The 25,456-nt window shown below is 33.0% G+C and overlaps 4 protein-coding genes across 8 annotated transcripts; 2 read left to right on the forward strand and 2 right to left on the reverse strand.

Annotated features, from left to right (window-relative positions):
• Positions 1–321: 321 nt before the first annotated feature.
• LOC144851424 (protein CEBPZOS-like) lies at positions 322–2,530 on the reverse strand. Its single transcript, XM_078708877.1, has 4 exons — positions 2,451–2,530; positions 1,819–1,958; positions 1,533–1,577; positions 322–1,268 (listed from the first exon to the last, which is right to left on the reverse strand). Exons 2-4 carry the CDS (start codon positions 1,925–1,927, stop codon positions 1,183–1,185), a joined length of 240 nt encoding a protein of 79 aa, XP_078565003.1. The 5' UTR covers positions 1,928–1,958; positions 2,451–2,530; the 3' UTR covers positions 322–1,182.
• A 213-nt stretch (positions 2,531–2,743) lies between these two features.
• On the forward strand, positions 2,744–10,117 carry LOC144851409 (zinc transporter 6-like). Of its 3 annotated transcripts, XM_078708848.1 has the most exons (11): positions 2,744–2,893; positions 3,306–3,442; positions 3,870–3,954; positions 4,517–4,625; positions 4,875–4,955; positions 5,289–5,468; positions 5,899–6,018; positions 6,502–6,652; positions 7,091–7,204; positions 7,294–7,957; positions 9,981–10,117. In XM_078708848.1, the coding sequence occupies exons 1-10, from the start codon at positions 2,761–2,763 to the stop codon at positions 7,945–7,947; spliced, it is 1,764 nt and encodes a 587-aa protein (XP_078564974.1). In that variant the 5' UTR covers positions 2,744–2,760; the 3' UTR covers positions 7,948–7,957; positions 9,981–10,117. The 3 variants fall into 3 exon arrangements, with proteins under 3 accessions (XP_078564974.1, XP_078564973.1, XP_078564975.1); XM_078708847.1 differs by lacking the exon at positions 9,981–10,117 and having other exon boundaries at positions 7,294–9,367; XM_078708849.1 differs by lacking the exon at positions 9,981–10,117 and having other exon boundaries at positions 2,829–2,931; positions 7,294–9,367.
• Positions 10,118–10,419: 302 nt separating this feature from the next.
• Positions 10,420–12,293, reverse strand: LOC144851420 (lactoylglutathione lyase-like). The gene is made up of 6 exons (XM_078708869.1): positions 12,133–12,293; positions 11,682–11,764; positions 11,345–11,485; positions 11,038–11,108; positions 10,853–10,942; positions 10,420–10,677 (listed from the first exon to the last, which is right to left on the reverse strand). The coding sequence occupies exons 1-6, from the start codon at positions 12,193–12,195 to the stop codon at positions 10,592–10,594; spliced, it is 534 nt and encodes a 177-aa protein (XP_078564995.1). The 5' UTR covers positions 12,196–12,293; the 3' UTR covers positions 10,420–10,591.
• Positions 12,294–12,512: 219 nt separating this feature from the next.
• Positions 12,513–23,763, forward strand: LOC144852022 (uncharacterized). 3 transcript variants are annotated; one of them, XM_078709698.1, is made up of 16 exons: positions 12,514–12,572; positions 13,683–13,774; positions 14,014–14,887; positions 15,248–15,345; positions 15,598–15,683; positions 15,811–15,944; positions 16,209–16,296; positions 18,212–18,444; positions 18,743–18,948; positions 19,312–19,721; positions 19,752–20,261; positions 20,418–20,575; positions 21,447–21,583; positions 21,942–22,099; positions 22,689–22,761; positions 23,269–23,763. In XM_078709698.1, exons 2-16 carry the CDS (start codon positions 13,727–13,729, stop codon positions 23,410–23,412), a joined length of 3,357 nt encoding a protein of 1,118 aa, XP_078565824.1. In that variant the 5' UTR covers positions 12,514–12,572; positions 13,683–13,726; the 3' UTR covers positions 23,413–23,763. The 3 variants fall into 3 exon arrangements, with proteins under 3 accessions (XP_078565822.1, XP_078565824.1, XP_078565823.1); XM_078709696.1 differs by having other exon boundaries at positions 12,513–12,572; positions 19,312–20,261; XM_078709697.1 differs by lacking the exon at positions 12,514–12,572 and adding an exon at positions 12,728–12,748 and having other exon boundaries at positions 19,312–20,261.
• Positions 23,764–25,456: the final 1,693 nt, after the last annotated feature.

A 25,456-nucleotide genomic window follows, 5' to 3' on the forward strand; every position in this document is an offset into this window, starting at 1 on the left:
TTGGAAATAAAACGTTTATTTACTCCACTAAACAAAATATATCGAGGTGATTAAAATTAATTAAATTTAAAATTGGAACCGGCGCGATACACTGGAAATAAAAAGTTGTTTACAAGTTAAAAAAATGTATTTGTATTTATTGTATTCATATTTTTGCCGTATTTAATACGGAAAAATATGAATACAAAAACATTATTATTATCATAGAGACAACAGATCGTGTAGGAGGCAAATTCAATACATTTTGTTTATGTACTCCACTCACCAAATATATCGAGATCAATAAAATTAATAATATCGAAAATGATAAAAATCTGAGGCGGCGCGAAACACTGAAAAGAAAGCGTTGTTTACAAATAAATAAATACGGAAAAAACATTAATACAAACATATACCAGACACAAACAGATAGTGTAGGAGGAAGATTCAACACATTGTATTTATTTACTCCACTCATCAAATATATCGAGATCAATAGAATTAATTAATACTGATATTGAAAATAATAAAAATCATAGGTGGCGCGGTGCAATAAACCGGAAAGAAAACTCGAAAGTTTGCTTTATCTAACCATACAGTAATAGTAAAAATCAGTGGGGTCAGAGATCTTTTTACGTTGCAGTCCCAAGTGTATGGAGCAGTTTACCAGCAACAGTTAAATACTCCACTAGTCTGAAAAGTTTCAAGACCAACCTGAAGACGTTATTGGCTGATGTACTCGCAAGCTGCTAATGTACAAAGCTCCACATGGGTTTTCATTTATTATTATTCTTAATATTTTTTAATAATAAAAAAAAATAAATACAAATTCTGTTTTGTTTTAATAAAAGGTTTTGGCATTTAGTATAACATAAATTAACCAATATTTTTAAAAATCCATTCTTTAGTGACTGATATAATTCCATATAATAAAGTATATTTTAGTAACATTTTATTTCCAAGACAACTCCAACCACAAATGCACCGTCAAGCCCTACATGTTCAACAACTCCATTGCAAGAGATGTCCAGTACTTGTATTATAATCTTCTAAATCTCTGTCTACCTCAAACTAGTTTGACAAAAAAAGTGTGATGTGCCCAAATTTGGTGGTGATATGACATCATCATGTCCATATATGGGCACATCACATTTTGTTGTCACATAAAGTTTGATAGTGTAGACAGAGCTTAGCCTACTACTGTCATGACTTTGGTTGCACTCCCCATTTTTCATAATCATTTGTTCTTGCATCTTTTATTCCACCATATTCAGCTGTTTTGTAGAAAACTGTAAGAAAATAAATGTATCAATATATTATAATTCTCTGTTTTATTTACAAAATACCAATTTCCATATACAGTACATAGTAAATAAGTCTTTCCTCTTTTAGCCAAGTATATAATATTTTACTTTTTTTAACAATCACATGTTCCTTAATCTGTAATTTTAAATTTTATGACCAACAAAAAACACAATTCTATTCATTCATTTAATAATTAATTATTCATCATAACTAAATCTTAAAATGTTATTAGTTATTACTGTACTTACTTTCTAAAACAAGCGGAAATGTTTGGTGCATATATTTTCTGTAATCTAAAATTAAAAAGCGAATAGGAATTTATCAACAATCATTCAAGAAAATGTAAAATTGTTATTATAAATATGAAATGGAGCGATTTGCTTAAATTAGTGACAGAGGTTCTATATAGAACTATGAAAGGCAATTGGTGCCATTTTAGCAGTCAAAGGGGGAGCATGCATGCCCGAAGTGCAACCCTACTGGATTCGCGCCTGAAAATGACGTGTTTTTTTTTTCAAGATAGTTCAGGTTCACCTTGGTTAATATTCATCTTGTGCCAGACATAATAACCTCCTGCCAGGGCAGCCAGTTCCACATATATAACATACTTCATCCCATTCCAAATCTTTCTCCCTCTTGACATGTTCAAAAGATCACTAATAAGTATACAAAATCTGAAAGTAAAATATAGAATAGACACAAATGTTTTATAGTAATTATAGAAACCAATAGGGACTTGGGGGTTGCCTCCATGTCCACCAGTCATTGCTTGAATGGTTCTGTTACGAGTAGTTTTTCTTTGTCAATTTTGACTTTTTGTTTTGTCTTTTTATTATTGTTTTGGTTTTAATATAATAATTATTTTTTGATAACCTATCATTTCTAATAAAACAATGGTCTCCCCAATTTCAGAGCTGTGTGCTTCTACACTGTGTATTTGAAAAAGGACCGAATAATGAAATATAAAAAAGGAACGAAACGACCTAGAGAATTGAGGACAGTCTAGTCCTTCGTCGTCAGTGTGACTGAATTGACACATGGCAGACACAGTAGAGCCTAGGCCTATATAAAAACGAACTATAATACGTATACACACCTAAAATATTGATTGAATATTGGAAATTAGAATATATACTCAATTGATCAATTTATTATGAATTACTTACAATAGAAAAATATTTAATAAATCAACTTTACAGTGTACTTTTTTCACAAGTTTTCTTATTTACAATTTGCTGCCACCAACGTATTACAGCTGTATATAGAGTTATTTTTACCAACTTTCTTTGCGCGTTTTGATTGGTTTATGATTTGTCTTACATCGAAATCCAACCAATCCGTTGTTCTGTTTTATGAGGATTTTTCATCAATGATGTGAACAATATGGCTTCCGATCGACTGACTTTTAACGTAAAAACATCCACGTTGCAGAACCAAAATGAACGGTTTTTAAATAGAAAAATTACATCTAATGTGATGGAAAATAACTTTGGACATACGGCGTATGACTCAAAGAAAATGGACGGGCTAGTGGCGTTGGATATTGACGCTCCAGACATTTCCATGGATATAGCCACGACTGCAGGAGGTGGAGAGTACGTTTCAGCCGGTGAGTCACTGCTCGGCGGCCGGGCTACTGGCCAAAAGGCTAGCCTAGCCTAGATTATGGTTTGACAGCTTAGTATATAGAATACACTGTTAGATATCACGCTTCTTAGACCTACTGACTGTAGCCGAGGAGTCTAGATAGGCCATGCTAATAGTAAATAATAATTAATATTTTAAAAAATAAAATTGTAATTTTTAAAGCTAAGTTTAGTTTCAAGTTTGAGTTTGTAATTTATTTATAGGAAATTTGTAATTTTGTAAATGTTGTGTCTGATTAACTTGCCACTGTGTAAACATCTCTTAATTTAATGAAATGTTTTGTAATTTTGTATGTAAATTTTCCATCAGTCAGTACAGTCAGATAACCAACCATGAAATAATAATTTTAATAATCATTGACATTTCAATAACAGATCTGAGACAACGAGGTACAACCATCGCTTCTTCTAAAGGTCAAATATCCGGAACAATCCAACCATTCTCAAGAGGCCAAAGTGGCTTGATTGGCAGGGTTTTACAGGAATGGAAGTCTTTGGCAGGTCAGGCACAGGTAAACAAACAAACAAGTGTGGAAATAGAAGTATACAATACAGAGGTCCCAAGTTCCCCGAAATTTGCGCCCTCTATATAATTTTAAATTGTTATTTCACGCCCTCTATTGTTTACCCGAAATTTTGTTTTTTCAACTTGGGACCTCTGAGTATATAAATAATTTATCAACTACATTGCTATAGCGCTTGAGATAATAGAACATGAATTTTTAATGTATGCATTTATGTGTTTTTTGTGATAATAACTTTTTGCATGGAAGTAGATCATAGATGGTATATAGTGGCACTGTAATCTACCACCCTAAAGCTTCCAAAGCTATTTGTAGCTATGTGTCCATACACTTTTCAGAGAGAAAGAACACATGACTACAGTATGTAGTACCCTGTACTATATTTGATATGACATTTATCTTTATTATCTTTCAGACCAGAAGACTCGCTGCTTTTAGTATACTCACAATGCTTTGTATATTAATCTTATTAATATGGTGTAATTCAACAGGCAGTATGGGTACGGACATTCAAATTCTATTATAATCATTCTATACACAATCAATACACAGTACATGAAAGAGAGACTAACATAACAAGAAGACACCTGTGTAACATAACATTTACAGCCCTGTTCCCTAAAGCTCTGTCAAAGTTTGATAGGGTAGACAGAAATAAAGTGCATAGTCGACATTACCTATCAATCAATCAATCTTTATTTTCCATCATAACAAACATAAAATAGAAATTAAGATGGATGATGTACAACTAAAGCAGAGCCTGAAAAAATGTTGTAATACCTTTACAATAATAACAATAACATACATACACATAATAATATTGAAAGAACATAAATAAATATTATTAAATATACATATATATTCACCTACATCAAACAATGCATGTGACGCTATGTTGACATTACTGAGGTGGATAGAATAATGAATTTAACACGCACACAATGCCAATAGCCACTCCATAAAATATAACCTCATTTGTACATCAATAAAAAAATTTAAAAAAAGACATATAAAAAATATTTTTATTTGGTTTTATTTCATCATTTTGTTCTTATTTTGTAGCATTAACAGCATATACAAATCTACTAATCTTTGACCAAACCTATCTTGGCACAGCTTTAGTTAGTATATGGGTGAGGAATCAGACTCCTACTTCTTCATTTTCATTCGGGTAAGAAGAACTATTTATAGATGCTTTTGTTTGTATGAAACACAATACCTGCGATGTTCAATAAACTTTATTTTTGAAAAATGTGATATGCCCATATATGGAGATGATGATGTCATATCACTACCATATTTGGGTATATCACTACCATATTTGGAAATATCACACTTTTTTTGTCAAACTAGTTTAATAGTGTAGACAGAACTTTAGTTTTAATCACCAAATATTGTAATGGGTTGTTTTCATTTTCAGGTTTGAAAGATTTGAAGTATTAGCTGTTTTTGGCAGTACAATGTTGGCAATATTTGGTTCAGTCTTCATAATGAAAGAAAGGTTTGTATGATATACCTTCTGATGATACAATTAAAAAAACATTTTGACAGAAGAATATAAAATCCCCAATACTAGCAACTGTGACCTTTTTTGAATTCTTTTATTTTGAAGCATTCTGTAATGAAAATGTGATTGAAACGTTTTAATTTTTGTTTATTTATATTTATCTGTAATTTTGTTTTTGTTTACTTTGTCTGTTTTGTTATGGTGTTTCTGACACAAACATTTTGCTTTCTAGGTGATGCCACCATTTTTGGAAATAAATGTTTATGATATGATTATGATTATTCATGACAACCATTCAAGTAAATTCATTTCAATTTATTCTTTCAGTACTGAACTCTTACTGCAGCCTGAAGAAGTGCACACAGGTAGACTTCTGCTTGGGGCTGGCCTCGGCTTCTTCTGTCATATATTTGTGATTTACGGCGTCAAGAACGTAGCGTTTGATCATGTGATAGCTGCATCTAGTTCCAGTTGGTTGCAAGTGCATTTCGCAGACATGAGTAGAAGGTATGTATGTTAAAAACAGACGAGGCAAAGATGTTTTAAATATAAATATTAAAGACCCATTCCCTACAATTTGTGACGTTTTGTAAAAATAATGCATATATTACTTTATAAACATTAAACCAGGTCATTCCTTGTCTTAAATGTACGTTTTATGGTAAATTATGATAAAAAGAGAGAAACAATGCACTACCTAAGTAGCTCGCAGTGAATGTCCTCTCGTTGGCCGTCTTTAGGCCTAGCTAGGCTTAGTTTTGTAGGCCTAGTTGGTAAACATCGGTAACGTACAAACATAGTTTTTCTTTCAGTTATTGTACGGTATTATCTTAATAATAATTAAATAATCATGTAGAGTAATGATGTTATATTTGATAAGTTTTTAAAAAAATCTTTGAAATATTTAAACAAATACTCTATTTGCATTTTCTTTCAGTTTTTGTACTGTATTACCAGGTTTAGATAGGCTTCTACTACCTCGTGTTAACCCTCTTATGCTGATTGGTCTGGCTGGTGGTGTTGCTTTGTTTATTGTTGATCTTCTTCTAGATGTAAAGTAAGTAATACAAAACGCATAATATAATGCACAGTTCTAAAAAACTTTGTACCCTAAAGGAATTGAATGAAGAGCCTGTTGACCCAACCTATACCTGTTGACCCGTACCTAGATGCGTACCTTTTCCTGTAGATTGACTGCCATACCTATTCTATGCTCAATTAATTCTGAATTATCAAGTTGGAAGTGTCGCTGTTATGGTGATTTGCGCTATACAAATTTGTAATTTAATCATAAACATTGTACAGTACATGAAGAATAGTGTTATTTTGTTTGAAACCATTTCAAACAAGATATGATATCAATAAGCCTTGTCTACACTATCAAACTTTATCACAAAAATGTGATATGCCAATATATGTACATGATGATGTCATATCACTACCATATTCAGGCACACACTACCATATTTGGGCACATCACACTAGTTTGATAGTGTAGACAGAGCTTTAGATTATGAAATATAATTGTTTTCTTTGACAGTAACTATAATATAGCTGATATATTGGCAGCCTACAGTATAGCACTGATGATATCTGGCACCATGTTTCCTATGAGTGTGTACAGTGGTACAATCTTGCTTCAGACCACTCCAGAGTATGTCATAGGACAACTGGACAAGAGTCTAAGAGAGGTGAGCTCACTAACATATTTTTTGACAAAAGCAGATCTAGCTGCTTGAACTCATAGCTGTTTATAGAGTATCACGGTGCTGACGTCACGACGGTAAGTGGCGCTGCGTGGTTGCTAGCCAACCAAAAAACTAAAATTCAAAAGATCACTAAATATTTGTTTTTAATAATCTATTTATTCTTCAACTACAGTTAAAAAAAATCAAGCTAAGATACATAATTTGATAGAAATACAGATCTATACAGTTTACCAACATAGTAGCGTTGAACGCATTTTTTGGTTGGCTAGCAACCGTGCAGCGCCCTCTATTGTTGTGACGTCACACCGTGATATTACTGCGAGGTGTTTGTGAATCATCAGTCAAACACGCCTAATGCTGTAATATTGTAGATCATGTATTCATGTCCCATCAACTTCTATTTTTGGATTGTCTTTGTAGGCATCGACCTTAGACGGTGTATTGGAGTTCCGTAATGAACATTTCTGGACATTATCATTTGGGACACTTGCTGGTTCATTACATGTACGGGTACGACGGGATGCAGATGAGCAGGTAACTGACGAAAGTAAAAAGTTCTTTTTATAGTAGCGGCACATTGCCATTTAGTAACGATTTTTGACATTTTCTTCTTTTCTTTGCAGCTTGTTTTAGCACATGTTTCAAACAAATTATCCAATCTAGTCGTGAACTTAACAATTCAGGTGATAAAGGACGATTGGACTCGACCATCCACGATGGCAGGCTTCAATAGAAGCGCTTTAAAATCATTCACTAGCCTCCCACCACCAGCACCTTTAGCGCCAAGTGTATCAAATGTGTATAGCCCAAGAGACCTACCATACCGGATAGCATCTGGACTTGAGAAAGATTATAAATCAGCTGTTTTATCGACGCCGACTCGTGCATCAAGTACTCCACAGGGAACGCCAATGAAGGATTTGAGTTTTCATTCAACTTTAGAACCAATTTCAAATGGATCGCAACCGCAAATTCCGAGTGTACCATCACGTTACTCTGCTGCTGCTAATCCGGTGTTATCTGCGTTGAATTCTAAACAATTGTCAGACAGTACTTTGGGTCAAATTAGGTCAACAACAAGAGTTGGGATTGATTTTACAAAGCCTAGCTTGCCTAAAGACACTTACGGAGTGCAGAGCACCGGATCGAACCCTATTCATGCATCAAACAGGCAAGGTGCTGGGTCATTTGATATGAATAACTTAGGAAAAGTAAACTTTTATGGTAGTGAGGGCAGTAGACAATCTTATACCGATAGATTTACCGAAAACAGGTGATAGTGATGAGGTACAGTAATTTTTAAAACAACTTTTAAACTCTATTCCACAAGCTAATGTGTACAAATTCAAATTGGCTATAAAAAACGAGTATTTTATTTAAATCCTTTTAACGATAAATACACACGCATATATTTTAATGCTATTTTTTCTTTATACAGTATATACAGTAATTGAGATATTTTTTATTTCAAGATTTTTTTTTATATAAATTATTAAGACTTTAGACCAACATTTGTAACCAAAAGCACATGGAATTAATATTTTTCTTCTGCTATATTTTTATTTAATCAGTAAACATTAAATACATTATAATCCTCCTTCAAATATTTCTGTTCAAATAATTTCATTTGACTTTTATAATAATATATGAGGAATGTTAATTGTACTGTAAACATTACAGTTGGTATACTATTAGATAACATCACCTTACCTGTGGAGTAATGGCTATGGACGCTCACTGGCTAAACCCAGGGGCCCCAGGGGTTATGGGGGCCCATGAGCAGTGCACAGAGGAAAAAACAGGCATGTCGGCAAAAAACGCCCGTGGTCTCCAGCGTTGGAGGGCCCCTATGGTTCATAAACCAGGGGCCTCAGGTATCTACGTTACACCACTGCCTTACCTATTCAAATATTGGTTAAGTAAGTCATTTATACAATGATATTCACTATTATTTTAATGACTTGCACTTTAATTCATTAGTTTTGTAATGTGAAAACGTACCTAAGCTCTCTGTGGTACTTTTTATGTATTACTTATGTAAGTGTAATACTTTAAACTTGACCCACAACAAATTCTAGTTTGATAAATATTTGTTTATACAGTAAAAATGTTTTCAGTTTATTAATGAGAAGATTCGTTTCGTGCAGGAGGTTGTGAGACAGTTTTGGAATAGCTACATTTAATTCAAGATTATTTAATAATGGCAAATAACAATAGTTTAAAATGTTTTAAAGGCCGGTAACCATTATTACAAGTGTTTAGGCAAGTCATGGGCTTATAATACTGTACTATGGTATTTTACTGTAAAATGTCTCCACTTGTGCGTTTTTGTTAACTTTGAAAAAGTGTTAGTAGTTGACATTATTTGTTTGGTGCTATCTATACTCTGAATTAAAACAAATTTATTATATTTAAATGTTCATTATTGGTACAAAAACAAGATTATATGAGTGCAATAGTGTAAAAGAACCCAGAGTCTACTGAAGTGATTTTACCATCAAATTCACTCCGAGACAAATGGTTACTTTAAATAATTTGAAGTATTTTCAAGTTGGACCTAAATTTAATGTTATATCATGAAAAGTAAAAGTTGGAGGTTGTGTTAATTGAAGCTTTGTATATAAAATTACTTTATGTATTTTTGTTCAATTTTATGTACAGTCTATTTTGAATAAAATTATGCGATTTAAATTTAAATTCGAGCTTATATTTCAACAGTTCTTTGAGCGCTTTTCATTGAAATTATTAGCAATGTTGGTCAACCATGTTTCGCGCGACGTATTCAAGTAGTAGGCACTACTGATGAATTCAATGTTTTGTCATTTTTCTGTACAAATTGATATACACAGGAAGAAATTATTTTCTATGCAAGTATTTTACGATAAATTTCATTTAATTATGTTTAATTAAATGCTTTGTAAATTATTTGTTTTGGCTAGCCACCTTTTGTGAAAATGTATTACAATATTGGGAGCGAGACTGTACTGTACTCCTGCTTGTCATCGAGTAGGCCTAGCACATATAACACAATCGATGTTTGGGCTTAACATTCAATAATACTATTAGGTTAACATAGTTGATAAGACCCAATGATTACTGTATAGACTTCTTTCCTACCTTTTAGAACTTTTTTACGTACTTACTAAACCTATTTTTATTACTGTAAATATGGAACGCCACCTACGTCATAACAAGTTAAAGTGACCAATTTACTATGTAGTGTAGAAATAACAATATACCGTTACACTATTTTGAATTGTTTAGCTAGACTAATTTATTTAAATATTTTCCTTTTTTTTCTCCTCTCCAGAATAGCAGAAAAAGTGCAGATACTCATCTATGACCATATATAGCTCCAAAAGTCATCATCAAATATGGCAAGGCACAGTAAACTACAATTACAAGTATTGCACCTTTACAAACAATTCCTGAGATTGTCTGTCGACAAGCCAGGTGCCAAGGCAAGGATACAACAAGAATTTCGTAAAGGTGCTATGATTGCCAAGACAGATATTCTGAGAATTGAGTACATGGTCCGAAGAGGGCAACGACAGTTGCAAATGTTGAAATCGAGTTCTATTGACCAGTTTGGGACGTTTGTTAAGGACAGATAAATTTAACACCAGCGGTTTGGTGTAGTTAATATGCATGGGAAGAGGAATCATGAATAGTAGAGTGTCATGAATGGACAGATGTGGCTATTAACACACGAGGATAGCCATTGTACAAAAATAAGCCATGCCAAGAAAACATTTCAGACTATTGAATTTTAATGTTCATATATATTTTCTATAACAGTACAGTAACATCATAATGTGGTTTAAATTTTAAAATAATAATCTCTCTTTTTTACCATAATTAGTATAAATTATCTAAGCAACAGAAGATCATTTGGTTGTTTTTTTCATGCTGTACACTGGTCTATAAAGTTGGCATTCTATTGGCAGTCAGTATCTCTATCCAATAGCCATCAGGATCTTGAATAAACGCCAACCCTTTCATTTTACCTATGTAGAGAAAAACAAAGATTTTAAAGCATCTGTGAGAATGTCGTACATTAAATTAACAGGGTGCTACTGATATGGAAGTGACATTTACCAATAGAAAATACTAATTTAGACATATGGTACAGAACGATAAATGGTACAGATAAAGGCAAAAAAAAATGTTATAAACTTATACCATCATTAGGCTTCTTGATAAATTTGACCCCAAGTTCTTCAAATCGTTTACAAGCAACCTCTACATCAGGGACAGAAAGTCCAATGTGCCCTGTCCAATAAAAAGATAAACATTAGTTTTAATAGAAAGGTTTCATACTTTTGCGTTCCATAATTAACATGTTGAACAAATACAAATTGACTTACCAAAACCTTTTGGCTCAGTATTACCATTGTGATAACCTTTGAACTCTGGGTCAGATTCAGTTCCATAATTACTACAAAATAAAATAACATTTGAATACACCACAAAACCAAACAATTCTATTGGAAAATAGGATACATTTTCCGCAGTCTGTGCATACAACAAATTCATTAGTATAAACATGAAAAGAAAGATACTGTATAATTCATGGTACATGGATTGCAAACAAGAGTTGTTTAAGCATTTCTTTTTGGAAGTTTGCAAGTAGGGGTCGTGTAAGCGATAGATGACTCTCAATACAATACTCACTATGTTAGTTCAACCGTACCCTTCTGAAGAAAACACCACTTTGTTCTTTCTGCAATATCAACTGGAATATCCTCGGCTTTACAGTAACCCATAAAATATAGTGAAAATTTCATACTTGGATAGTCAAGAGTGTGAAGTAACCTTTAAATAAATATTAAATATTAAGTTAATCAAGAGTCTTTGTGTGTTAGGTAAAAGCACTTTCAAAACTTGCTAAATTGAACTTCTTTTTATTGCAGGGAGGTATAAAAATACCTTCTTTTATACCAGGGAAGTATAAAAATATGTTTTTGTTCTTGTACCTCCCCTGCTTTTTTGCTAACTGTGTTTACCGTACCGCATTCCTAAAACTCTTGTGTAGAATTCTAGAGATACTTTCGGATCTTTTATTCTGTACATCGTTTGTTGCATTATAAATTCCTGGCAAGATAAAAAAGTGTATATTATTTATTAATAATATAATCATGTATACAATATCTCTAAAATTACATTACGGCTTCCGGTTTATAATATGCTAACTAAACGCCTAAATTCAAATGTATTGTACTGTCTATTGGAGGGGGATATTTTTTGTTCAGTGCCATATGTATGAACATATTATTTGTCCTTGGTGGCACTCTACACAATGTCCAGCATGTCATCGGCGGTCGGCCCAGCCCGCAGCCCGTCACCACACGACTCCCTCCTCCTCGTCACACACATGGCTAGCTAAAAAACTATTGTTGGGAATTATTGTGGTTTACTTTATAAAGTGTTTGCAGTCGCAAGATCAGTGTGGAACTTCCTACCTGTGTGCTTTCGTCGGGAGTGGCACATGCATTCTCTATCTCGCTCTTCGACAAACCTGACATTTTTGTGTTTTTTCTTATTTTTACAAAACTGAAACCAAAATAATTTAAAAAACTAGGCCTAATGTTTACATTAATATGAAACGCCAAAACGGTCACAAAAGTACATGCCTTCTCTTTATAATAATTCTTTTTATGGAAAGTGCGCCCCCTGTAGTTTTTAAAATCTGAGTTAGAGAGCGACAGACGCTCGACTTACATCGTATTTGATTGGATGATTTTCTTTTCATCTAACATGATCAACCAATAAGAAGCATTATTTAAGTACAATTTATTACAATTACAGTATACTGTACATCGATTGAAAACCGGGCGCGCGGATGCTTACAAAATACAAATTGTGATTAACAACATTGTAATTAAATTCGGCAATACTTTTGGTAGGTTTTGGGATCTGGCTTTTGTGGCACTCTACAGTTATAAAACATATTACTAGGCCTAGTTAGAGGCCCTAGTCTAGGCCTAGCCTAGCCTAGCTGACAGCAGCAGTAGGTGTAGTAGGCCTAGCTAGTAGGCTAGGCCTACGACGTATACTCACTGTGTGGTTGCTGCACTGGTAAGTAGATACACATCATGGAGAGGCACTTCTCTAGCTAGGATAGGAGGCCTTTTAGTTAGGCCTAGGCTAGTCTGGACGGTACTGGTCATACTATATCTAGGCCCTATGGCATGTATGCCCGGTAAGTATGCCCTACTAGCCTACACTACAATTAATTGTCACTAATGGCGTAAATAAAAGTGTTATTATTAATTAATTGTATGTTTTAAATTAAGCTAGTGCGGGCCCCAGTTATTATTGTCAAATAACTGAATAAATGTCACGTGTATGAAAAAAACAATTTGAATTTATATGTAGCTAGGCCTAGCCGGTTCAGGGACGATTCGGCCCTGAGACGATTCGGCCCGGGACTATTCGGCCCACTTTTGGTGGGACGATTCGGCCCACTTTTGGGCCGAAACATCCCACTTTGTGGGCCGAAACGTCTCACTTTAGACCAAATTCATATTCATTTTTTTTTTATTTATCAAGTTTTTAAAGGCGTTTAACAATCCGTATTTTATTGATATTGACAAAGTTGATATAATATATATAATAAATTACTAAAAAAACGTAATTTTATATTCAATTTATTACTTCGAAAACCTTGTTTATTTCGTGCATTCGCCAAGCGGCCAACAGAGGGCGTAACTTGTTTACATCGTTCGCGTGACTAAAAAATGATTATTTTTGACAATGTTTTCAAAATGTTTGCTTTATTACATCTTTATCCCTAGTAGTGCTACCCCATAGTCACTCTGAAAATAAAGTTTAGGGAAAAAAGCTTATTTTATGATTATAAATGCATATCAAAGCCGATAAATGTAAGTGTGCCGAATCGTCTCAGGGCCGAATCGTCCCGGGCCGAATAGTCCCGGGCCGAATCGTCCCAGGGCCGAATCGTCCCGTTACCGGCCTAGCCTATATTAATTAATAATTATTTTAATTACAGATTTGTTTTAATTACTAAAAAGGAAACCACAAATATACTACAACATGATTGATGAATTTGAAGAAATTTATAGACAAAGTCCGTCAGCAAAGGTAAATTAGTACTAATCAATTTATTACAATCATTGTTATTATCCCATTCATAAATTTCTAGAGCTACTGTAGGCCTATCTATATAACAATCTAATACTGTATGGCAAATGGTTTCAGTTGCAGAATTGTTGCTACCTACCAATTACAATGTCATTGCCAATGTAGATTGGTATTTATATTATAAACCAAAAATCAGTTTTATCATTATTGTATAGCACTTGATTATTTTAAAATTTCAGATACTTGAACAATCAGGTTTGTTCGCAAACAAATCAATGAATGCTTTATCCTCACCAAGGGTTGTTTATCGACCAAGTCAGTCACTGTCGGAATTCAATCGGCCAACAGTGCTGTTGAATAAGCTTACGCCTTCAGCATGGACAAGAAAGACAATGTTCTCACCAAAAGCTAATCTTATACAGTCAATGAAAGACAGCATGAATGAGGTTAATGAATTTCGATCTCCGTATAGCACAGTGTTGCTAAGTGACGGAATGAACAGAACGACAGGTCCTATGTTCTCAAATCACAGAACAACAAAAATAATAGAAAATGTAAAACTGAATAAGACATCAGAAGTGGTTGCAGAGCGAATGGAAAATAGTTCAAGGAGATTCTTGAACAGAACGGAGGCACATCACGGAGGGCAAGCAGGCAAAAGGAGAAAGTCATGTGACAGCAATGCTGGTACAAGCTTTGTGGTGTCACAAACGGGTGGAAGAGACGCACACTTTAAAAATGTTTCATTAAGTATGTCTTGGAATGAAGAACGGTATTTGCCAACTGACGTGATAGAGCAAGTAAACACAAATCAAAAGAGTGTGGAATTAAGTGAGAAATGTAAATTGCGTAAATTTTTAGTAAATCACAAAACAAAAAGAAACCCTTTAACAACAAAAGATAACTTGAATGTAACTAAGCAAAGTGGCGTAATTACACCCGTGTCTAGCCAAGGTGATTCGGACAGCATTCATGGCAGTGACGGCTTTGAAGGCCTCGTTAAAAATTTGTTTGAGATGAACGGGTATACAACATGTGAAGATAACACTCAGGGAATGCCGGATGAAGTGAAATCCCCACAGCAGACAATACGTGGGAATCGGTCAACTGAAGGTAATTACAGTAAAATCAATCTCTACTTCTTCTAAATATGTTTAACGGCCCTTAATTAATAATAGATAACTACTTTATCAAAAGAAATATTTGTATTTTAAAATTGGTAGTTTTCAATACACAAATTACATTATTACAAAAACTGTATGTATAACAAGTTAAATCAATTGTTGTAAAGCTCTGTCTACACTATCAAACTTTATGTGACAAAAAATATAAATATGAACATGATGATGTCATATCACTTACCATATTTGGGCACGTCGCACTTTTTTGTCAAAACAGTGTGATAGTGTAGACAGAGCTTTAGTTGAGATTGAATTGGTCTTCATTGACTTCAAGTTGTCTTTTTCTAATCAGTGGTTGTTGAAACGAGGAAAACAGATAAGACAGTTAATCGTGCAACTGATGCAGTGTGTCAAACAGTCTGTGGCACTAAAGCTCAAGTTTTAAAGAAGGTACTTCTATTATTTACACCTCCCCTCCCCATGTAGATTACAAGACCAAATTCATACTGTAATCGGTGCATAGTGCACATCAAGGCATAGTTAATTTATAATAATTTATTTTATATCTCTCTGAATGTGCCCATAGTATATTTTCTATTGTCAAGCTGGTCAATATAATGAAACTGAATCAGGAGCTATGTTATTTTTGATTGAGTCCTAATTGAATTGGTTGATATTATTAAAACATTCTTGATATTTTAGGTCAGTACTAAACCACCAATTGAGTTAAGAAATTGGAGCCTGCGGACTGTACAAAACAAAGGCCTTTATGTAGAGGGTCATCGAATGTAAGTTCTAATACAAACACAACTAAGGATTTAAAACAGACAGCATTTACAGGTATCTGAGATGCCATATCCATCAGGTGATAGATCACTGATGTTATAATTAGTTATTTTCTCTCTGTGTTTATAGTGGAGATCCTAAAGGTGAATTCTGGCATAGTTCTGCTATTGTCAAGCGGGTCACAGCAAAACAACTGGAAACAGGATCAGGATCTATTTATAAACTTATTGGAAGGATAGATGCTGATATGACTATAGAGTATGGTAAGCTGACATACAATCAGTGTTCTCTTCTCTTTGACACTAATAGTAAACATTGTGGCAAATTGTACTAGGTAATTGTCATTTATGTTAAGTTACTGTCTCTAAACAAAAGCCCACTATTACCTAGTTAACCTGTTCTCGCTGTGCCATGATTTGTTGACATTGATTCTTTTCCATGGAGAACCTATAATGAAGACATTAGCTTCCCCTTTGCATTTAATTCATATAATTGTTTTGTTGTTATCATTTTCTTATCTTTCCTAGGGTTTTCTAAATCATTGGTAAAGAAATTCCAAAATGGGTTTCCAAAGAATTGGAAAGAGTTGATCCAAGCTGAACAAGAATCTAAAAGGTACTTCCATTTTCAATATTGTACTTGTATGTATCAATCTTGTACTTGTACTGTATGTTTCAATCTTGTACTTGTATGTTTCAATCTTGTACTTGTATGTTTCAGTCTTGTACTTCCATGTTTCAGTCTTGTACTTGTATGTTTCAATCTTGTACTTGTATGTTTCAGTCCTGTACTTGTATGTTTCAATCTTGTACTTGTATGTTTCAATCGTGTACTTGTATGTTTCAATCTAGTACTTGTATGTTTCAGTCTTGTACTTGTATGTTTCAATCTAGTACTTGTATGTTTCAGTCTTGTACTTGTATGTTTCAATCTAGTACTTGTATGTTTCAATCTTGTACTTGTATGTTTCAATCTTGTACTTGTATGTTTCAATCGTGTACTTGTATGTTTCAATCTTGTACTTGTATGTTTCAATCTTGTACTGTATGTTTCAATCTTGTACTTGTATGTTTCAATCTTGTACTTGTATGTTTCAATCTAGTACTTGTATGTTTCAATCTTGTACTTGTATGTTTCAATCTTGTTCTTGTATGTTTCAGTCTTTGTACTTGTATGTTTCAATCTTGTACTTGTATGTTTCAATCTTGTACTTGTATGTTTCAATCTTGTACTTGTATGTTTTAATCTTGTTCTTGTATGTTTCAGTCTTGTACTTGTATGTTTCAATCTAGTACTTGTATGTTTCAATCTTGTACTTGTATGTTTCAATCTTGTACTTGTATGTTTCAATCGTGTACTTGTATGTTTCAATCTTGTACTTGTATGTTTCAATCTTGTACTGTATGTTTCAATCTTGTACTTGTATGTTTCAATCTTGTACTTGTATGTTTCAATCTTGTTCTTGTATGTTTCAATCTTGTACTTGTATGTTTCAATCTTGTTCTTGTATGTTTCAATCTTGTTCTTGTATGTTTCAGTCTTTGTACTTGTATGTTTCAATCTTGTACTTGTATGTTTCAATCTTGTACTTGTATGTTTCAATCTTGTACTTGTATGTTTCAATCTTGTTCTTGTATGTTTCAGTCTTGTACTTGTATGTTTCAATCTAGTACTTGTATGTTTCAATCTTGTACTTGTATGTTTCAATCTTGTACTTGTATGTTTCAATCGTGTACTTGTATGTTTCAATCTTGTACTTGTATGTTTCAATCTTGTACTGTATGTTTCAATCTTGTACTTGTATGTTTCAATCTTGTACTTGTATGTTTCAATCTTGTTCTTGTATGTTTCAATCTTGTACTTGTATGTTTCAATCTTGTTCTTGTATGTTTCAATCTTGTTCTTGTATGTTTCAATCTTGTACTTGTATGTTTCAATCGTGTACTTGTATGTTTCAATCGTGTACTTGTATGTTTCAATCTTGTACTTGTATGTTTCAATCTTGTACTTGTATGTTTCAATCTTGTACTTGTATGTTTCAGTCTTGTACTTGTATGTTTCAATCTTGTACTTATATGTTTCAATCTTGTACTTATATGTTTCAATCTTGTACTTATATAATGTTTCAATCTTGCTTTTAAAATTCATACTATATTTTTATATAATCATAATTATGTATTGCATTTTCAATCCTTATATAATCATTGAACTTTCAATTCTTATGTTTAAAATCATAATCATTGTATTTTCAATTCATTAAATAGAAATGCATTAGAAATATGTTTTTCAATGTTATGTCACTTCTAGATCTCTTAACACAATGAGTATGACCATCACAATAACTTATACAATGCAGTTTTAGATTCATTACCTTATAATAATTAACATATGTTATGCAATACATGTAAATATATTTTGAGTCCAAATCCAGGTGTCTGACTCACAAAAGTACTACTGTAAATAAAAATATATCAGATATCATTTTATTGGTTCTATCACTAATTTTATAACTATTTTAACATAATTTCAGTGATAGTTTGGCGGATGAAACCACACCAGTAGCATCTTTTTCTGTGACTACAAAAACACCTGCAAATTCAAAAACACCTGCAAATTCAAAAGCATCTGCGAATTCAAAAACACTTGCAAAGTCAAAAACACCTGCGAATTTAAAAACACCTGTGAATTTAAAAACACCTGTGATTAAATCTTCCCTGGATGTGACACCTGCAAACATTGGAAGAAGAAAAACATCATCATCATGTGAGTTTGATTCATAGATAAACTATTGTATAAGATTAAAATACCGTACCCAAGTTGTATGATGCTGGTGTGTGGTTACCAAATATAATACATATCTACCCTGTCTAAAGCTCTGTCTACACTATCAAACTAGTTGGACAAAAAAAGTGGGATGTGCCCAAATATGGTAATGATATGACATCATCGTGTCCATATATGGGCACAGCACATAACAGACCTTTACCTGCTGGTGATTAAAGGTAGATTGACTGGTTGATTTAACCCATTGCCTAAAATACAGAATAATTTTTTCTTAAAGCAAAACCATCTCCATTAACATCCAACGAACTTTCATGCTCAAGCAGAGGTCGTCTTATCAAGCCACCGCTTGCATACTGGGCAGGTCAAAGGTTACGTAACCTCTCTATCGATCTGGTTGAAATTATACCAGGAACGTCCAACCTTCTTGGCAGTACTGATTCACCAACTTCATTAGGAATTCATGAAACGATTCAACACAGTCAGGTAGGAGCATCATTTAGTCTTGAAAACTTACCTGAATGAAATAAAATTTCCAACAAATCTAGTCCTCAATAAAGAGAAACACCCCTCGAAAGATAATAGAATTGACCAAGGCCAAACACTAATGCACCTACTTCATCAGGAATTCATAAAACCGTTGGTACACTATGGTAAAAGCATTATTTAGTCTTGAAATGGTATGGTATAGAATGGTACTATATCTATAATGAAAAACACCCTCCAAAGATAATACTAATAGAGTTGACCAAAGCCAAACACTGAGGCATTGTCAGCTTTTTATAAGGGCAGTTATTTCACTTTGTTTTTAAAACAATTCTAATTTGCAACAAAATGGTTTTTATTTAGAGAGATATTAGAATGCGCAAAAAGATGTCGAGTAAAGCAATAAAAACCAAAAAAGTAAAGAAAGAATTTCCTGACACAGATAGTGATGCAAAGGAAATAAGTGAGGTAGAGGAAAATAATTTATTGGACAGTGAATCTAGAAGTAAAAACTCAAAAGAAATAAATGTAGTAGAAGGCGAAGAGAAGTCTAGCAAAGAAACTCTGTCCAAAGATACTAGTACAGAGAGTGATGCCATTTCTAAACTTCAGTCGCATCAACTAAACCGTAGCTCAAGCAAATTGATAATTAAAAGTTCAGAAACTGAGGATGAAAAGACAAATGAATCTAAGATTGAGCCTGTAAGGCAAGCAATTCTGGAGAGAAAACCAACGAGTATCCAGAAGAACAATAAAATGACGATACCCACCAGCTTAGACCATTCTTTAAGCTCTAATACGACAGTGGAAAGAAGATTACGGAGGTCGAGTCGCGTAAATGGTAAAGTCAACAAAAAACAGGATTCTGTGAAAAGTCCAACATATATTGACCATTCGAAAAACAGCCTGATGATTAGTGACCAAGATGCAGATGATGAAGAAAGTGACCGTGACCAAATAAAGAAAACAAAAAGTACGAAAGACGTCGTAATCTCTTTTGGAAGTGACCTTAGTAAAATGGAGAGCACTCCTAGAAGTGACCATGGCCAAAGAAAGAGCACTTTTGGAAGTGACCTTGGCCAAAGAAAGAACACTTTTGGAAGCGACCTTGGTCAAATGGAGAGCACTCTTGGAAGTGAACTAGGCCAAATCAAGAGCGCTCTTGGAAGTGACCTTGGCCTAAGAAAGAGCACAAAAAATAAGGAGCACACTGTAGTCTCTTTTAAGTTACCAAAGAATGGAAGCATTGCTGAGCAATTGATTGAAGAATGCAATGAAGTATGGCAAGCAAATGAAATAAAAGTCCTTCATAAGTAAGTTATGTTTTTTATAGCACACCCTCTATTTCATTGATAATTACTCAGATAAGTTTAGTTTACTATCTTGTTTTGTAATTTATTTTTATTGAAACTGTTTGCAAGGCTTCTAGTTTTCCAACCGTATTTTATGGCTTTCTTGTATATTTGTAGAGCAGTCACAACCGTAGATCCTAGCTCTTTGGGTTTTTGGGACAAGATTGCTGAAATAGTATCAACAAAGACTGCAGCTCAGTGCCAGACTAAATACCAAGCATGTACAGAACGTCGAAAGGTTACTAAACAAACCACCGCAAATAAAAATAATAATGGTAAGGCAGATATCATGATACTTTGAATCGTTTCATATAGGTTACGATTCCAGAAGTCCCAAACATCACAGGCAGAAGACACAAACAACTAAAATAATAACAGAAAAAGATTGAACATTTGAAATATACCTGTGTACTGTTATGGCACATAGGAACCTCTTTTAAGGGGACATCTTTGGACCCTTAATAGGGGTATTTCCTGAATAGTTGTTGATCCTGGTTTAAAAAATGTATTTATACATGTACTATATTACCGTAAATCTTCTAATTGTAACCCTGGGTTATTATTCTTTGATTGTTTTTTAGGGTGGTTACTATTAGAAGGGGGGTTACTATTAGAGTAGTGGGTTATTATTACCAATCTTAAATTAGGCACCTGAAAATACTAGTAACCCACCCCAACTTTTCCGGTCAGCAAATCATAGCAAAATAATAAAACAGTACGAATAAATAAAAATTGTTTGAACCCTAACTTTATTTTATAAACTCAAAAACACTTAATCTTCCCCCACTCCCGAGATCAACATGCATTATCTCCTCATTTTCAAAATATGACTGCATCATATACGACCAGTCTTCATAATGTCATTTTGTTACTATTAGAGTAGTGGGTATTATTATAGATTGACTTATAAGGTGGGTTACTATTAGAAGGTGGGGTGGGGGTTACTATTAGAGTGTGGGTTACTATTAGAGTGTGGGTTACTATTAGAAGGGGGTTACTATTAGAAGGGAGTTACTATTAGAAGATTTACGGTATATGCTATTTTGTATGTCCTTTCTGAGGTATTTCATCACAATTGTATACCATCTAACACATCACACTACTGTATGTAAATTATTAATTTAGCTGTATTATTTTTTTTTAAAGAGCCGGTAAAATTGACAGCTACAGTTGGTACCATGAAAAGGAAGAGACAACTTCGACATATTTTAGAGAAGCACGATGAAGGTTATGAAGATGATCTGTTTCATATGTTGGGTAATCCATCATCGAAGAAGCCAAAGGTATCAGCAGAATTTATTTTAATTTGTAACAATCGACACAAACGTTCCATATCCATGTGTTTTTCTTTTCATTATAAAGAATTTCATTTCACTGATGATGTTTTTTGGCATAACAATGAAACATGTTTGCAAAAACTTTTATTTTACTTTTATTATGCTAGTGGAAGTTCGGCATCATTATTCACGACATCACTTTGTATGTATGTTTTATCGAGGGCCCTGAATAATCAGTTCTATTTGGAACTGGATAGGCTACCCTCAGTAAAAAAATGCAAAACGTTTGGCGTGTTTCCAAAATGTATAAAAAAAATTTTTTTGGAAATAGTGATTTCTTAATCAATGGAATAATTTTGTCTAGATCCCGAATGACTTGATAGCAGATGAGGATGACGTTGAAAACTCTGAAAACATCCAGACGCCCGCTGTTCGTCCAATGATGACCAGGATTCCAAAATCTTCTCAAAAAACACCACAGTCAATGCTACTCAGTCCTGGATTATTCCATTCTGTTGATAGGTAAGTTTCAATATTTTTTACTACCTGTATATTACTGTTAATACTATCATAAAAATTCTAGCCTTTTTAAAGCCATTAGGTCTTTTTTTGTTGTATATAGTGCATTATAGTACTACAAATATTATTTGTTTCTACTAAAGTATTAGTACAGTGGTATCCCAGTGGACACCTCTATTAAGGGGACACATTCCTGTGAAACAAACCTGGGTCAATATAGGTTTTAATGCTACAGCCAACCCCTATTAGTGGAGTTGTGACTTGGTGGTTATGATGCTTGGCTACCACTCCAAGGGTCCTGGGTTCAAGTCCCGTCACATGTCAGGATTTTTTCTACAAAATTACTCCCCTCCCAAAGACTTGCAATTGTTTATTTATGTTTTGTTTATGTAGAGCATCTTGTGTATATGTTTGTCTTGTGAACATCTGCGGGTCCCTAATGATCAGCAATTGCTGGATGGATCACCCTCATTAAATATGGTGTAACAACAACAACATATTCAAGGGATGCCTCTACACTTATCTTAGTGGGGTTCTAAAGTACAGTATATTTACTTCATTCTTAATGAGCAGTATTTCTTTGTTTTTGTAGGAAAAAGATAGATCCTTATATTTATCGTTTGAAAGGAAAAGGAATACGCGGTATGCGACCAACAAAAGTTGCGGTAAGAACTTTAATTAATCATTATTTTGACACTACAAAAACCTAAGGCCATTTCAACAGAGTGTTAAAACACTTTTCCCCATCAGTTTCATAAAAAAAAAAATAACTATAACTGTATCACTTTGCACAAACATTGTTGGTCTGTGTTTAAGTTCAGATTCGATTTATTAAGTCATTCATACATATAGTACAATGATAATTGTTTTCTTGGCAGAAAAACACAAACAAAACAATACACACATAATATTTACATTCGTGATCAACATGGAACTTAACTGATTGAGCAATATAAAAAAAAGAATGACTATCGTTGGAACTTTTTGTGTAGTCTAATAGCACTAGGTAAGAATGAAAATGTATGTCTATTTGTTTTAACTGGAATTGTTGTAATCTTCCCTGGTAACTATTAACTTATTGTTTGAGATCACTTAGCCAAAATTGAGAATGTTTTACTCTATGTTTATTTTTTTTCAATATTTTATTTGCAATTTGTCTTGTTTCGTTTCAGAAGAGACCCAAAAAACAAGACAGCAAATCATTTCAATCATTAATGAACGGCCATACAGAGAACATCTTTGATGTCGTAGAAGTTTCAGATATTGACTCAGAAGAGGAAGAAGATCATTATTGGTCAGATGAGGACTTTCAATGATTATGAAATTTTACAAGCCCTAGACTAGCCCAACAAGTCACTCTGGACTAGCTTAACAAGTCACTCTGGTTTTTATAATAATTTTAACAATTTAACAGTTTTTTTTTACTCTAGAAGTTTTTCATTATGTTTGTTATTATACAGTGTTAATTCTCCTTTTATAAAAACATAAACAAACACAATCTGAATACAAAATTATCATATTTGTAGTAAATCTATTAAAAATCCATCCAAATAATATTTATTATCAGATTATTTAAAATGAATTAGTAATGGTTCATGTAATGAATTGGTTATCCATCAAAGGATATATTAATATTATATAACACCTAAATAAATACATTCATTTGATTGGACGATTGTGGGTCACATGGTGTGCAATAGTACGCACTAATAAACGATCGTTTAATAGTACTTTTTTTCGTGTGGAAAAAAAAATCTGTTCCGTTTGGAAAATATTTTTTTTATACTATTGCTTTTGAAATACAACAGAAAAACCAAGCATTCATTATTTGTATAATATTATACAGAATTTTTTACTATTATGCCTTTTGTAATACCTTATACCATATAATATATACACATTTACAAATAATGTATATGCGCTAACTAATGTATATGTTCTATGGTACTATAAGATGATCATAAAGCAATATATGATCATATACAGCAATATAAACGCGTAATAATTGAATTTTAAAAATTTGATATTTTGGCCAATTTTCGAAAAAATCCCTTACTATAGTACAGGGATTTTTTCGAAAAATGTCCGATTTTCGACCTTTTTATTTTTCGAAATAACTGGGTTCTATGGTACTATAAGATGATCATAAAGCAATATATGATCATATACAGCAATATAAACGCGTAATAATTGAATTTTAAAATCTTGATGTTTTGGCCAATTTTCGACCCTTTTATTTTTCGACATAACTGGGTTCTATGGTACTATAAGATGATCATAAAGCAATATAAGATCATATACAGCAATATAAACGCGTAATAATTGAATTTTAAAAATTTGATATTTTGGCCAATTTTCGAAAAAATCCCTTACTATAGTACAGGGATTTTTTCGAAAAATGGCCGATTTTCGACCTTTTTATTTTTCGACATAACTGGGTTCTATGGTACTATAAGATGATCATAAAGCAATATATGATCATATACAGCAATATAAACGCGTAATAATTGAATTTTAAAAACTTGATATTTTGGCCAATTTTCGAAAAAATCCCTTACTATAGTACAGGGATTTTTTCGAAAAATGGCCAATTTTCGACCCTTTTATTTTTCGACATAACTGGGTTCTATGGTACTATAAGATGATCATAAAGCAATATAAGATCATATACAGCAATATAAACGCGTAATAATTGAATTTTAAAAATTTGATATTTTGGCCAATTTTCGAAAAAATCCCTTACTATAGTACATGGATTTTTTCGAAAAATGGCCAATTTCCGACCTTTTTATTTTTCGACATAACTGGGTTCTATGGTACTATAAGATGATCATAAAGCAATATATGATCATATACAGCAATATAAACGCGTAATAATTGAATTTTAAAAATTTGATATTTTGGCCAATTTTCGAAAAAATCCCTTACTATAGTACAGGGATTTTTTCGAAAAATGGCCAATTTCCGACCTTTTTATTTTTCGACATAACTGGGTTCTATGGTACTATAAGATGATCATAAAGCAATATATGATCATATACAGCAATATAAACGCGTAATAATTGAATTTTAAAAACTTGATATTTTGGCCATTTTTCGAAAAAATCCCTTACTATAGTACAGGGATTTTTTCGAAAAATGGCCAATTTTCGACCCTTTTATTTTTCGACATAACTGGGTTCTATGGTACTATAAGATGATCATAAAGCAATATAAGATCATATACAGCAATATAAACGCGTAATAATTGAATTTTAAAAACTTGATATTTTGGCCAATTTTCGAAAAAATCCCTTACTATAGTACAGGGATTTTTTCGAAAAATGGCCGATTTTCTACCTTTTTATTTTTCGACATAAC

Source organism: Antedon bifida, chromosome 9, assembly GCF_963402885.1.
Source record: "Antedon bifida chromosome 9, ecAntBifi1.1, whole genome shotgun sequence".
Taxonomy (NCBI): Eukaryota; Metazoa; Echinodermata; class Crinoidea; order Comatulida; family Antedonidae; genus Antedon; species Antedon bifida.

What these genes read in the sequence shown, in the direction of transcription:
- LOC144851424 (XM_078708877.1), bottom strand. Translation starts at nt 1,927, where the DNA reads ATGTCAAGAGGGAGAAAGATTTGGAATGGGATGAAGTATGTTATATAT. An exon ending in CAAGATGAATATTAACCAAG is followed by an intron (nt 1,578 to 1,818) that starts GTGAACCTGAAC and finishes TTTTAATTTTAG; the next exon opens with ATTACAGAAAATATATGCAC. An exon ending in ATTTCCGCTTGTTTTAGAAA is followed by an intron (nt 1,269 to 1,532) that starts GTAAGTACAGTA and finishes ATTTTCTTACAG; the next exon opens with TTTTCTACAAAACAGCTGAA.
- LOC144851409 (XM_078708848.1), top strand. Translation starts at nt 2,761, where the DNA reads ATGGAAAATAACTTTGGACATACGGCGTATGACTCAAAGAAAATGGAC. An exon ending in CTTTGGCAGGTCAGGCACAG is followed by an intron (nt 3,443 to 3,869) that starts GTAAACAAACAA and finishes ATTATCTTTCAG; the next exon opens with ACCAGAAGACTCGCTGCTTT. An exon ending in TGGACAAGAGTCTAAGAGAG is followed by an intron (nt 6,653 to 7,090) that starts GTGAGCTCACTA and finishes TTGTCTTTGTAG; the next exon opens with GCATCGACCTTAGACGGTGT.
- LOC144851420 (XM_078708869.1), bottom strand. Translation starts at nt 12,195, where the DNA reads ATGTCAGGTTTGTCGAAGAGCGAGATAGAGAATGCATGTGCCACTCCC. An exon ending in CTCCCGACGAAAGCACACAG is followed by an intron (nt 11,765 to 12,132) that starts GTAGGAAGTTCC and finishes TTATCTTGCCAG; the next exon opens with GAATTTATAATGCAACAAAC. An exon ending in TATCAAGAAGCCTAATGATG is followed by an intron (nt 10,678 to 10,852) that starts GTATAAGTTTAT and finishes TTCTCTACATAG; the next exon opens with GTAAAATGAAAGGGTTGGCG.
- LOC144852022 (XM_078709696.1), top strand. Translation starts at nt 13,727, where the DNA reads ATGATTGATGAATTTGAAGAAATTTATAGACAAAGTCCGTCAGCAAAG. An exon ending in GACAAAGTCCGTCAGCAAAG is followed by an intron (nt 13,775 to 14,013) that starts GTAAATTAGTAC and finishes TTAAAATTTCAG; the next exon opens with ATACTTGAACAATCAGGTTT. An exon ending in CATCATCGAAGAAGCCAAAG is followed by an intron (nt 21,584 to 21,941) that starts GTATCAGCAGAA and finishes AATTTTGTCTAG; the next exon opens with ATCCCGAATGACTTGATAGC.